Source organism: Leopardus geoffroyi, chromosome C1, assembly GCF_018350155.1.
Source record: "Leopardus geoffroyi isolate Oge1 chromosome C1, O.geoffroyi_Oge1_pat1.0, whole genome shotgun sequence".
NCBI classification, from domain to species: domain Eukaryota; kingdom Metazoa; phylum Chordata; class Mammalia; order Carnivora; family Felidae; genus Leopardus; species Leopardus geoffroyi.
The window spans coordinates 25,603,351-25,617,092 of NC_059328.1; the positions used below are offsets into that span (position 1 = coordinate 25,603,351).

At 46.9% G+C, this 13,742-nt stretch overlaps 1 protein-coding gene across 10 annotated transcripts in view; it reads right to left on the bottom strand.

The window, feature by feature from the left end:
• Positions 1-13,742, bottom strand: part of CSMD2 (CUB and Sushi multiple domains 2) — a 610,060-nt gene that overhangs the window by 133,712 nt on the left and 462,606 nt on the right. For all 10 annotated transcript variants that reach the window (XM_045476609.1, XM_045476606.1, XM_045476605.1 and 7 more), the window contains 2 exons: positions 13,221-13,359; positions 9,095-9,282 (listed from right to left, as the gene is read on the bottom strand). In XM_045476609.1, the coding sequence (XP_045332565.1) occupies positions 9,095-9,282; positions 13,221-13,359 (327 nt within the window). The remainder of the gene's footprint in view (positions 1-9,094; positions 9,283-13,220; positions 13,360-13,742) is intronic.

Here is a 13,742-nt window from a genome sequence, read left to right on the forward strand (position 1 = left end):
CTCTATGATCTCAACTCCTATCATCCCTTTGCTAACTTTGTTCCAACCACATTGGCTGCTGTTCACGGAATGTTTCCTCAACTGCATGGCTCTCTCTCTCAGCTCCTTCAGGATTTAACAGTGTCACCTTCTTAGAGACACCTCCTTGACTAGCTATTTAAATTTTTGATATTCTTCTCCCCAGCACTCCTGGTCACCTTTCTCTGCTTTGTTTCTCTGCACTGGCACCAATACTATCTCATACACTAAATATTCATCCATTTTTTTCCTATCTCTCTCAACTAGAGTGCAGGTTCATGAGGAAGTTATCCAGTTTTATTTACTGCTCTAGTCCAGTGCCTGGCAAGTGGATACATGTGGGACTTCTAGAAAGCCTGCTTAAGAGCAAGTGACTCAGCTGAGAGAATGCTCATTAGTCCTTCTTTTTTTTCCTTCTTTCCTCTTCCCCATAGTCTGAACTTAGAGAGGATGACTAGAATTCCAGTCTCCATCTTGGATCCTGAGATAACCATGAGGATGGGAACCATGTCCTAGCATGGTAGAGCAGAAAGGCAAGAGGAGCCAGGGTTGGGGAAGGGGTCACCTCATCATCCCTAGATGACAATCTCTAGATTTCTTTTACAGGAAGGAGAATAAACTTCTACCTCACATAAGAAGCTGTGCTTTTGGGTAATAGCTGGGCATGTCTGTCCCAGAACTTTACACTGTCAGAGAGTCCTTTCTTCTCTTCTCCATATCGCAAAAACTCCTACACTTTTCTTTTTTCTTTTTTTAATGTTTATTTATTTTTGAGAGAGGGAGAGACAGAGTGTAAGTGGGGGAGGGGCAGAGAGCCAGGGAGACACAGAATCTGAAGCAGGCTCCAGGCTCTGAGCTGCCAGCATAGAGCCTGATGTGGGGCTCAAACTCACAAATGGTGAGATCAAGATCAGATGCTTAACTGACTGAGCCACCCAGGCACCCCAAACTCCTACGCTTTTCTTTTCTTTTTTTTTTTCAACGTTTATTTATTTTTGGGACAGAGAGAGACAGAGTATGAATGGGGGAGGGGCAGAGAGAGAGGGAGACACAGAATCGGAAACAGGCTCCAGGCTCTGAGCCATCAGCCCAGAGCCTGACGCGGGGCTCAAACTCACGGACCGCGAGATCGTGACCTGGCTGAAGTCGGACGCTTAACCGACTGCGCCACCCAGGCGCCCCACTCCTACGCTTTTCAACGCCACCTTCTCTTGAGCAAGTTTCCTGTAGTTTGCCTTCTCTCTGGCAGAATTCTGTTTTTATTTCCTGAATGATAGCATGTGTGGCATTATCTTGGTAGGTTGGATAAGTATATTTCCTTCCAGTGGATTCTGAATTCCTAAAGGACAGGAACGTTTACCTATTCTCTTCATAACCCTGGCAATTAGCACAGAACTTGGTATTGGAGCTGGTTCTGTTTGGCACACAATGGACGCTTAATAAATGGATGCTGAATTGACTGGCTGAACACCCCAGGGCTTGGAAAATCCACAGTCACATCAATGATCGCAACTACAGACTGTATTTTATAGTTACTCACATGTCAGAGCAAGAAGAGCTCATCATTCTGAGCATTATCACATTAATGAAAATGACAAGGGTAATGATAATGATGACGGCCCCTTACAGAGGAATATCACGTTATAATTTTCAACGTACTTTCCAATCTGTTATCTCATTTGTGCCTCACAATAGCCTCTGCAGCAGGCAGGGCCAGGTGTGCTCCCGTTCAGGTTACAGATGAGAAGTGTGGTGATCAGAGAGGCTAAATGAGTTTCCCAAGCCATTCAGCTGGTAAGAAGTGGAATTAAGACCAAAATCAGGTCTTTAGTCAGCCAAACCAGAGCTCAGCTGTGAATGATAAAACTGTAATGACTGAAATATCATTGCGATAATAATAAATAAACACCAAGCCCAAAATGGAAATAGCAAAAGAACCAGCTTCTTTTTGTCCTAATAGATAAGGAACATTTCTAAACACTGTAATAGCAAGACACTGAAAAAAGCAATATGCACACGCAACCAGTAAGGAACTGGTTAAAAAGATTGGATTACAGCCATCCACTGAAATACAAGCAGGCTTTAAAAGAATTGCAAAAGTCTTTGAATACTGATATGGAAAAATGATCAGGATCTATCATTGGACAAAAACCAAAAACAAAGTAAAAACAAACCCATATGACAGATTAGTACATATGGTGTGATCTCTATTCATATAGAACAGGGATCAGCAAACTATAGCCCACAGTCTCACTGCTTGTTTTTGTATAAAGTTTTTAATGAAGTTTTACTGGAACACAACCTCCCCTATTTGTTTCAATACTGTCTATGGCTCTTTCGGCATTACAACAGCAGAGTTGAGCCGATGTAACAGAAACTATGTGGTTTGCTCAGCCTAACTATTTACTGTCTGGTCCTTTATAGAAAAAAAGTTTTCTAACCCTTGTTATAGAATTCACATTATTTTATTTTTATAAAAAATATCTGGAATAAGATAACAAACTGTTAACAATGGTGCTTCGGGGGATGGTAGTAATGGTAGGTGTTAAGTGTTTAGAGTACATCTTACGTGCTTCTGTATTGTCTGCATTTTTCCAGCAAACACATTTTACTTTTAAAATAGGCAAAAAATGAAGGTATTTCCATTTTGAATTTAAAAAGAAAGAGCCATTCTGACAGGTGTGATCATTGTAGCTTTGATTTGTATTTCCCTGATAAGTGATGTTGAGCATCTTTTCATGTGTCTGTTAGCCTCTGGATGTCTTCTTTGGAAAAGTGTCTGTTCATGTCTTTGATGAATGGATAAAGAAGATGTGGGTATACAGTTACTTATTTATTTATATAGTGGAATACTACTCGGCAATGAAAAAGAAAGAAATTTTGCCATTTGCAACAACATGGATGGAAACAAGGAGGGTATTATGCTAAGCGAAATAAGTCGGTTAGAGAAAGACAGATATCATATTATTTCACTCATATGTGGAATTTGAGCAACACAACAGATGAACATAGGGGAAGGGAAGGAAAAATAAGATAAAAACAGAGAGGGAGGAAAACCTTAAGAGACTCCTAAATGCAGAGAACAGACGGAGGGTTGCTAAAGGGGAGATGGGTGAGGGGATGGGTTAAATGGGTGATGGGCATTAAGGCAACCCACTTTTTGGGATGAGCACTGGGTGTCATATATAACTGATGAACCACTGAGTTCTATTCCTGAAGCCAAGACTACACTGTATGTTAACTAACTTGAGTTTAAATAAAAAATAAATAAAATAAATAAAAAGAAAGACCCATGGCAGTGGTGGTTCCTGGTAGTGGTGGTAGTGGGAGCAGTGTGGAAATCTGGTTGCAACTCCTTGGCCCGTAGTGTTCCAGCCAAGGGCTTAAAAGAGAAAACAGGTGCTTTTTAGTACCTTCTGGTAGAAGCTGACCTTGGTGTTTCCTGAGTTATTTCAGGTTCTCCAACACAGGCTTCAAACTCTTCTTCTGAACTTCTTCAAACTCCCTCTGTCTGAAACACTCCCCCAACCCTGTTCTTGCACAGTGGGCTTCTTCTCAACCTTGAGGTCTGTTTAAATGATGCCTGCTGGGCAAAGCCTTCACCTTCACCAACTGCCATTCTGAGGCAGACTCCCCATTTCTCTTTCTCAGCAATGCTCTTTCCTAACTTCCGCTTCTTACTCCTTGTTGATCTATGTATTTGTTGTCTGTTTCCCTCACTCACCTTTATGTTATCTTAGGGACCATGACCACTGTGCCCACTGCCATAGCCTCCATATTTAGCACAAGGTGCGGCATGAGGTGAGAGCTCAGTAAGCATTTTTTGAGTGAGTGAATGGCCTCCACACTCATGCATGAACATGCTAGCCTGTCCCTGCCCGGAAGGGAGCCACCACACCTGCTGGAAAATGAGAGTAAAGCTCCGCCTCCCCTCCCCCTGACCCACCATCACCATTTTCCGATGTTTTTGGCTTAGGGAAAGACAGTAAGTCTCTCTGGGACTCATTTCTAGTAATTGTATCAAAAAAACAAGATCCTCCTTATTTTCCCGTTTCCTTCTAGCAAAGGGTAAAGCTACCCAGGTAGCTGAATTCAGATGAGAACACCTCAGAGCAGTCTTATAAAAATCCACAAATGACATGATTGCACTCAGAATCATCTAGAAGACCTGCCTAGAATGACACAGACATCACAACCACCTTCCAGCAGCAACTGAAGAGAGACACCTACAAACTCTCCCATCACTGCCTTATAATTAGGTGAGTCTCCAAGATCTCATTGGTAGCATAAATGTCTACCTGTCTGGTTGTCACTGGCACGTGAAGTCCATGGAGGCAGGAACTTTGTTTTGTTCTCAGCCCCTATAACAGGGTCTGGCATATAGAAGGTACTGAATAAATATCTACTGTGTGAACAGAAGAGTAAAAATGCATGATCTGCCTTTGCCCCTTATGAAGAAGCCTAATTCCATGACATTGGTCAATGGATGCTTGCCTTAAGCCTGGTCAGTCTTCAAGTCCTTTGGGATTTGGAACTGGGACACAAACTGGGAAATAATTCAGAGTCAAGAGTGAGGCGGACATACTTGCCCTAGCGGAGGCAATGACCATTGATCTGCAAAAAGAGGATGAAGCAGGGAGGAGACCAAGTGGTCCTGGAGACAGGAGCCAATCTCAACCTTCGACTCTCCCTTCCTGATCTCAATCCCTTGGAAGTTTATGAAAAATATATTCCCTTTTTGTGTTATATTAGAGGGGGTTTTTGTGATGTGTACTGTTAAAACACAGAACACTTTTTGGCTTAAATTATATTGGCCATTACTTTTCTTATAATAAAGTTTCCTTTCTGTCTCAAGTTGGTTTTGAATGAGTTTTAGGTCTTTGCATTTTTACCCTCCCCCCCTCCCCTTTTTTTGCTGAATTTGGTCTGAGTGGGTTTCTCAATTTGAAACTCAAGGATCCCGGACTCAGATGCGACCACACTATTTCTGCTTCCCACTTGGGAAGTTGGCAGGATGTGGGGCAAGGCCCCTGGTCTGTGTGCCTCTGGTCAGAGGAGGGGTTGACCTCAAAGAGTGGTTGCCACTGGGCTAAGCTCAGCTAAGTCCAGCAACATCTCTCTATGTGGCTCCTCTCATCTCCCAATCCAGGACCCTGAAGCCACAGCCCCCAGGAGGACCCAAATACTCAGCATTAGAGGAGCCCTAAATCATCTCATCATCCTGGGTACAGTGTGGTACTGGGTAGAAATCCCCATATTCATGGCATCCTGGCTGTGGTCACCTTTCCCCCATCTGCTCCACTGAAGCCACAGGCTAGAGCCATACTTCCAGGTCTGGTTTCCCAATGAAGCCCCTTTCACTTCAGCTGGGGAGAGGGGGGAGGCAGTACTCTCTGAAAGACAGCATCCTGCCTCTGGAAACAAGATGGCATATAGATGGATGAGGCCAATTCTTCTCTTCCTAAGGATTCAGACCTGCCTCAGTGTGCAAGTCCTTCGTGGGCTACATCTCAGTCTATGGTGTTCTATGGACTTGCAGAACACAGCGTCTAAATTCTTTGCCATGGACAGGAGACATATATAGGATACACATACATACACGTCACCAATATTCATGTTATAAATATTTCACGCTCATAAGTATATGTATGCAGAACACCATCTCCCACTTTATATCTTCAGTAAACAGAAAAGGTACTGACTGCATTCTACTGAAAAGAAAATGAAACAGGAAAGAAAATGTACTGACTGCATCATACTGGGCTAGCCCCATGAGGAAGGCTCCAAACCCTTCTCTTTTCCAAACAAGAGCAGAACAAATGAAATACCCATTACACAGGAAAGAAGGGAATCGGATAGAGAAGGTGGACCAAAGTATGTGCCTACTACCTACTGGCATTGGGCCCTGTGCTAGGTGCTGTTCCTGTCCACTACCCTCACACCACCTGTCCCATGTAGTGTGCTCTCCCTCCTTGATGGGTGAGGAAGGGATGCTCAGGGAAGGTAAGCGACTTGCTTAAGGCCATACTGTTAGTAAGTGATGGAGGCCACCCCATAAAGAATTGAACATGGGGGGATATCATCGAGGCCATGGGATCTGGTAGCAGAGTAGATCCATTCCAGGAATCCAGAGATCTTGGGATGTGGAGGAGACCATGCGGCAAGGCAAAGGTCCCACGAAATGGGATGCCTGACCAGCGGCTGAGGCCATAGTAGAGAAGGGACTAATATTAGGGAGTGTGCCACCCGAGAAGGAGGGAAAGCTGCCTCAGGCCTCACCAGGTACCTCCTGCACCAAACACGCGCATTTATCTTGGTGTTTGAACCACAGATGCTAACAAAGCGGCGGAGGGTGCATGGGTGGGCATCACCTCTCCCCTCGTCCCAGTGATTGGCCGCTTAGCTGCTTGGCTGGCTGAGATGGCGGCCTGGAAGGCCTTATTCCTTGGGACTGTGTTTCAGAGCTGGGGGCCCCTGTTGATGTGGTCTTGGGCCAACAGCTGAAAGTGGAAGGGGCTTCATTGGGAAAGAGGCCCTGAAAGCGTGGCTCTAGGCCGTGGCTTCAATGGAGGGGATGGGGGGAGAGATGCCTGCAGCCAGGAGACCGTGATTTCTACCCAGTAGCTTACTGTTTCCACAGATGATGATCATCTCATCATGGGGTGACATGTGGGGTGACATTTTGGAATCTCCATCAGGGAGAAGACCCCAGGTAGGACAGGTTGGAGGTGGCTCAGGTGGTTGCTAATGCTCGTCTAGGGTTAAAAGACATCATTTGCGGTGGCTCCAAGTGCCACATTTGTGTGACTCTTTCTGGTCATGCTCAGCCACTTGCATGTGGGTGCGATGAAGGATGCCATTTTGCAAGGCTGAAACAGAAGGGCCAGGGGGGCAGGGGACTTGAGGGTACTTCTGTTCTTTCTGTAAGTGTGATGCAAGAGGTGAACAATAAGAAAAGCGAAGATGACAATACAGCAGTGGGGCTGGCGGGGTGACAGGTCCCAGTCTGAGTCTAAGTTGTGCTGCTGTTAGAATTCCACACTATGTGACTGTGTTTGTTCTGATGTAGGAGGATTCGGGAATGGGAGGTTTATTGAATGGCAGGCGTCTGCAGGAAGAGAGGTCAGCAAAATATCCATCATCTCGGCCAGCCCCACGGGAAGGGAAGACCACAGCAAAACATTCTCTACTTTGTGCACAAAGTATCTTCTAGAACCGTACCTGACAAATAGCAGACAAGCGACAGTTCTGGGGATTTTGATGTGTTGATGGATGTGAAGTACTTAGGACCACACTGGCGGTTGGTAGTTGCTAAGTTAGCTATTGTTATGATTGGTGTTATTTGTGAGCGCATGTGAGCTATTCCCAGCAGTTGCCAGAAATATGTAATTAAGGAACACTTTCAAAGGTTGCTGAGGTCCTACACTATGCAAGTGGGGGACATGAGCCAGAAACTTTTTAAATTTTAACTGGTAATATGACCCCATTTGTCCACACAGGCTGATGAGGCCTGGGTGAACTTGGCTGAGAGCAACAATAACAAAATCCATCATCTCTAGAGTATCTGTAGAGTGTTCAGTACCTACTGGGCATTGTACTCATGCATATAATATGGATGTATAAAATATCTTTTAATTTTAACCTTCTGCAATGTAATTATTATTACCACCACTTTATAGATGGAGGAATGGCTTCCAAGAGATAATAGCCTGCCAAGCTCACCAATCAAGCAAGAAGTGGATCTAGGATTTGGATAAAGGCGTCTGGGACGATTAGGGAAGAAAAGGTCATGAAGACAATAACAGGATAGAAGAACTTGGAGTGGCCCAGAGCCTGGAGCCACTCTTACTATGGCTGCTGCTTAGACATTATAGGGTGCCTGAGACGTGCCAGGCACCGGGCCAGGGGCTTTGCTGCACAGAATCACTGATCTTCACAGCATTTCTGTGAGGCAGGGATTAGGCCACCCTCGTTTTATGATGAAGGGATGGAGGTTTCAAGAGGTTACATAACTCGCCCAAGGCCACACAACTGCTAACTAGCAAACATGAGCCCAGAACCCAGTTCATCTGACAGTCTAGGCTCTGGACCAGGCAGGGAGCGAGGCCTGCTTTTTTTTTTTTAATTTTAATTTTTTTTAATGTTTTATTTTTTGAGAGCGAGAGACAGAGTGCGAGTGGGGGAGGGGCAGAGAGAGAGGGAGTCACAGAATTTGAAGCAGGCTCCAGGCTCCGAGCTGTCAGCACAGAGCCCGATGCGGGGCTCGAACCCATGAACTGTGAGCTCATGACCTGAGCCGAAGTCTGACACTCAACCGACGAGCCACCCAGGCGCCCCTGCTTTTTTGTTAAGTAGATGCTTTTTGGAACACAGCCATGCCCGTTCCTTTATGTTTGGTCTTAGGCTACCCCAGCAGCAGCGCTGAGTAGTTGTTGACAGAGACCATATGCCTCACAAGCCTAAAATATTGACTATCTGGTCCTTTAAGAAAACATGTGCTGACCCCTGCTTTGACCTCTATCCTGGTCAGCTTGCCTTAATTCAAAATACAATGGCAGCAAAAGAATGGGACAGCTGGAGGGGTGAGGGTCGGAATCAGGAAGTATCAGAAAGGGTCCAGGCTACGACAGGGTGCCAGAGTACAGCCAAGAAGCTGGATGAGCCGTCCACGTGGGCACTGAAGTTCCCGGGATGGTGGGAGACTCTGAGGAAGAGAGGAAGACTGAGCTTCACATCAGAGCCTCTGTGAGCTGTTAGGTCTGGACAGAGGTTATAAAAGAAGAGCAAGGAATGACCCTCACAGAAAAAGGACCGAAGAAGAGCAGAGATGTGGAGATAGAAATGAAGTGCGAGAAGAATGCCAGCCCCCCACTTTCTCCAAGGCCTGGGGCACATAGGTGGGAAAGGCTAAACCACCCGCAGGGCCGCAGGGAAGGCAGGGGCTCTCTGCAGGTTCAGTGGCGCCAGGGCCGGCGGAGGCTGCTGGTGACCCAGCCCAGGGCCCTCCTCACTACCCCTCCCCTCTGCCAGGTCTCACTGGCCCTGCCCTCACTACTCTCTGCCACCAGGGCCCTACCTGTGTAGTCGATGACGAAGCCAGCACTGCTCACGGACGCGTCACTGCGGAAGGCGAGGAAGAGGCTGTTGCTGCTGCTCTCAATGCGGGCCGGAAGCTGGGAGCCATAGAAGCTTCCTATGAGAGGGCTGAGGGAGTCCCGTCCATCGTAGATATGGAGGAAGTCATAGCCTGGCTCCAAGTTAAAGCTGGGGAACAAAAACATCCCACCCCCACCCCACTAAGGTCAAAAAAGGCTCATACTGTGCCTTAGGCTCTCAACCAAAGGATGGGGCCTCCCAGACAGTGAGCCCTTCACCCCACCGGCACCCAACTCCTGACACTTCCTGGCTAGGGGGAAAATGGTAAAGCCCCCTGATGGCCTCCTAGTCAGGCGAGGAGATGGAGAAGTCAGGCGTGGGGGCAGAGGAGACAGGTCCCAGAGCTGGTGTCTGGAAACCTGGAGCTGAAAATCTAGCAGCCTCTTTCTGCACAAATATTTTTAATTGGAATACACTTGACATACAATATTGTGTAAATTTAAGGAGTGCAACATGTCCACTGGCTACATTTATATGATGTAATATGATTGCCAAAGTAGTGACAATTAGTCCCTTCATCACGTCACATAGTTATCACTTCTTTCTAGTGGCTGGAATAATTAAGATCTAGTTTCTCAGCAAGTTTGATGATTGTAATACAATATTGTTGTCTGTATTCACTATGCTGTGCGCACAAGGGAAAATGAGTTACCAATTCTACATACCGAGTGGTCAGCTAGAGCAGTCCACTTATTTGCCTCTGATGTTCTCTGTAATGTGCTATCTGCACCTCCTTTTCCAAGAGCAAAGAGTCACCCAGGGAGCCATTCCCAGGCAGGAAGGGGTCCATTCTCATGAAGAGCTTGGCTTCGTCCCCTTATCCCCAAGCCAGTTCTCAGCTCTCCTTGGGATTTGCAACTATCCCACTCTGGCACCCACAAGCATGCCTCTTTCTTGGCTATTTTGACTCTCGCATGGGAAAAAATCCATTTGAAAAAACTGTCTTAGTTTGGCAAATTGAATATTAGAGTTCTTCAGTGTCATTGACCCCACCGGATTGGCCAGAGTGAAAATGATGGGAAATACCAAGGCTGGAGAGAACGTGGAGCCACTGGCGCTCTCGGGCCCTGCTGGCAGGAGGTAAATTTGCTCAGCCGCTTGGGAAAACTGTTTCACAACACCTACTAGATCTGAACATATGCCTGCCCTGTGATGCAGTGAGTCCAGTCTTAGGTACGTATGCAACAAAGCAATGGACACTAATCAGGTGTGCAAAGATGAAAATGACAGAATGTGAGTTGGGAACAGATTTCTGATGCAAACTTGTTTAGAGCTGAGCCACGGGCTGCGATACTCAGATATTCCTTTTGGCCCAGCTAAGAATGAAATAGCAGTTCTACTCTTTAGCTAAGACATGTGGCAGAGAGAGGGGACCGTGACATCTTTAGGACAAAGTGGGTTGGGCTGGCAGGGGGATGGGATGGGGATCCGAAAGTTACAGGGGGGTGGAGCCAGATGTGTATCAGCCTCCTTCCTCCATGGCACCTTGCACTGGGGTCAGCGGCAGGGTCACACCACCACTTCTAGGTGGTATGGTCTTCTTGCTCCCATAATTCAGCTCCCAGCCAATGTGCTCTTTCCCAAGTCACCAGGGGAGTGTTTTGGAGAGCCAGTCTTGGTCACAGATGATCTCTCTGCCACTTCCTAACTGCCTTCTGTCTGTCCCTGCCTTCCTTCCATCATTGTATTTTAGCTGAGCACTCTCAATGTGCCGGGCACTGTGCAAGGTGCTCAGGACACAGGGATCTATCAGATGACACCCCTCCTTCAAGATGGCGATAGGGCCAAAGGAAGCGATGGATGGGAAGACAACTAAGCAAAGCATGAGGTCTGTACAGGCACATGGGATCACAACACAAAGTTCCTCGGGGAGGAGGAAGTGAAAGCTTTCGTGGAGGCCAAGCTGGAGGAAGTTTTGGGAGATGCAGAGACCCTTGGTAGTTGGACAAGGATAGAAAAGGAAGTCGCCAAGAAAGGAGAAGCAGGGGTGAAGTCACAAGGGCAAGAAATAGTCTTGAAGCTGTGAGTAGTTCAGTCTGGCTGGAGCTCAGGGGTTAGAATGGGGTTGGGGTTGGGGGGGTTACTGAATGGAGAGGTAGGCAGAGGCCAGGTAGATGGGACTGAAAAGTCCTACGTTTTTTTTTTTTTTTTTTTTTTTTTTACAGCTTAATGATTTATTTTGAGATAGAGAGAGAGTGGGACCTGAGGAGGGGCAGAGACAGAGAGAATCTCAAGCAGGCTCCGCACCATCAGCGCAGAGCCCCATGTGGGGCTCGAACTCATGAACCATGAGATCACGACCTGAGCCGAAATCAAGAGTCGGACGCTTAACAGACTGAGCCACCCAGGTGTCCCTTAACATTCTGATTTTATAGGATGGAGGTATAGCCACTACAGGATTTTAAAATAAAAGACGTATCTGTTTGTGTCTTCGTTTTCAAGTCGAGGTATAACTCACACCCCATGAAATGATCAGCAATTAAGTACACCACCCTATCGGTTTTGACACACGCATGACAAGACCCAGGATGTTTCCAGCGTCCTGGAATGTTCCCCTTCCCAGTCAACCCTCCCTACCCTGAGAAGCCACCACCGAACAGAATTTTATCACCATAGACTTATTTTGCTGATCCTAAAATTTCATGTAAGTGGAATCATACATTATGTCTTTTTTTGTATCTGTTTTCTTTTGCTCAGCATGGTATTTTTGAGATTCAGCCATGTTGCCTGTATCAGTAGTTCATTCCTTTTTACTGCTGAGTAGCACATTATCATATGTTCAAATGGAAAATGAGGTGGCTATTTTAGCATTTTCGCCAGACAAGGTCACTTTGACAGCCGGCTCGAGAAGAGGTTGGCATGGGAGGAAGATGGGGGCAGAGGAACCAGTCAGGAGAGACTACGGTAGTAATTTAGTTGAGAAATAATAAGGGTTTCAAGCAAGGCAGTAGCTGGGAGGTTGGAGAAGAGGGGAAAATGTGAGGAGAATTAAGGCCGCACAGGCTCCAAGCCTTGCTCGCTAATGGAAGGAGCAGGGCAGGTGCATGATGGCGACACTCCCTAGGGGTCAGAAGAGAGCTCTTCTGAGGGGAGAAGTCATATGCTTAGTTCCGTACGTGCTGCTGCGGGTACCAGACCTCCACCAGTTGGAAATGGGAGGCTGCAGCTCAGAAGACAGTCTGGGCAGTGGTTGCATGGAGTCTCCAGGTTACAAGAGGAGGGTGAAGCCATCGGAGCAGATGCGCTGGTCCAGGAAGGAAGTGTGGATGAGGAGGGGAGAGGCTGGAGATAGAGCCTGGCCAGGGAAGGGGGCCACAAAAAGGAAGCCACAAAGCCACAGAAAGCTGGAGAACCAGAAGGGAGGAACTTCACAGAAACCAAGGAGAAAAAGCAGGGTATGGATGGAGTGAGCGAGCGAGAAGTGCCATGGGCTAAAACATGGAAAGTTCCATTTTGTGCGGCGACCAGGAGTTCACTGGTGTCTTTTATCAGTGGAGTTGCTAGCGGGACCGTGGAGGCCGAACCCAGATTTCAGTGGTTGGAGAGTGAACAGGTCAGGATGGAGACACAAGCAGAGATGATTCTTTTGAAGAGTTTGCCTCTAGAGGGATGGAGGAGACCGTGCAGGAGCTGAATGGGGGAAAACCTGAGAAAAACTTGAGCCTATTCCCCTCTAGGGAGCGTGATGGAAGGGGCCAGGTGGCAACAGAAGGGGAAAACACAGGAGAGCAGGGGAGAAAGGATCCAGCGAGGCCCTGCTTTCTGAATCTCAACACCTTCGGAGGTTAAAAAAAAAAGAATAATAGCTACTTCATCAATTATCATAAGGATTAAATAAGATAGTATGTGTAAAACCCCAGAGCACAGCTCAGGGCACACGGGAGGCGTCCAATTAATGCTAGTTTCCTTCCTTTGGACTCCTTCACCTTCCACGGAATGGAGAACTCTGCCCCTGGCACGCCTATGTGTACTCACCTGGACACCGGGGTCTAAAACCCCTAGTTGCTCTGAACCCCTCATCTCCCACCCGGGGGAAAGGTACATACATGTTAAATACCAGGGCGATGACGTAGTCTGGAGAGACGGTCACTTTCCAGTCACACTCCTTGCCTGGTGGGTAAGGTTCTGGGTAATTTGGTGACAGAATGACTCCTGATGGACCCGACAGGTCTCCCCCGCAGGGAGCTGGGGAGAGAGGAAGACAAGGGTCAGACTTTCCCCTCACCGGGTCACATTTTCTTGGGCACTGGTAAGGCACAGTGCAGGGGGGTTAAAACCTGGCTTGAGGGGCCAAGGGCAGGGTGGGATGGAATGGGTACAAGGTTGTACCCTGAAGTGACAGAAATGTTTTGGAACTAGCAGAGGTGGTGGTTGCACAACATTGTGAATGCACCAGATGGCACTGAATCATTTATTTTAACATAGCAAATTTTATGTTACATGAATTTCACCTCAGGAAATTATTATTTAGTTTTTAGTGTTTATTTTTGATAGAGAGAGAGACAGAGAGTGAGTGGAGAAGGGGCACAGAGAGAGGGAGACACAGAATCTGAAGCGGGCTCCAGGCT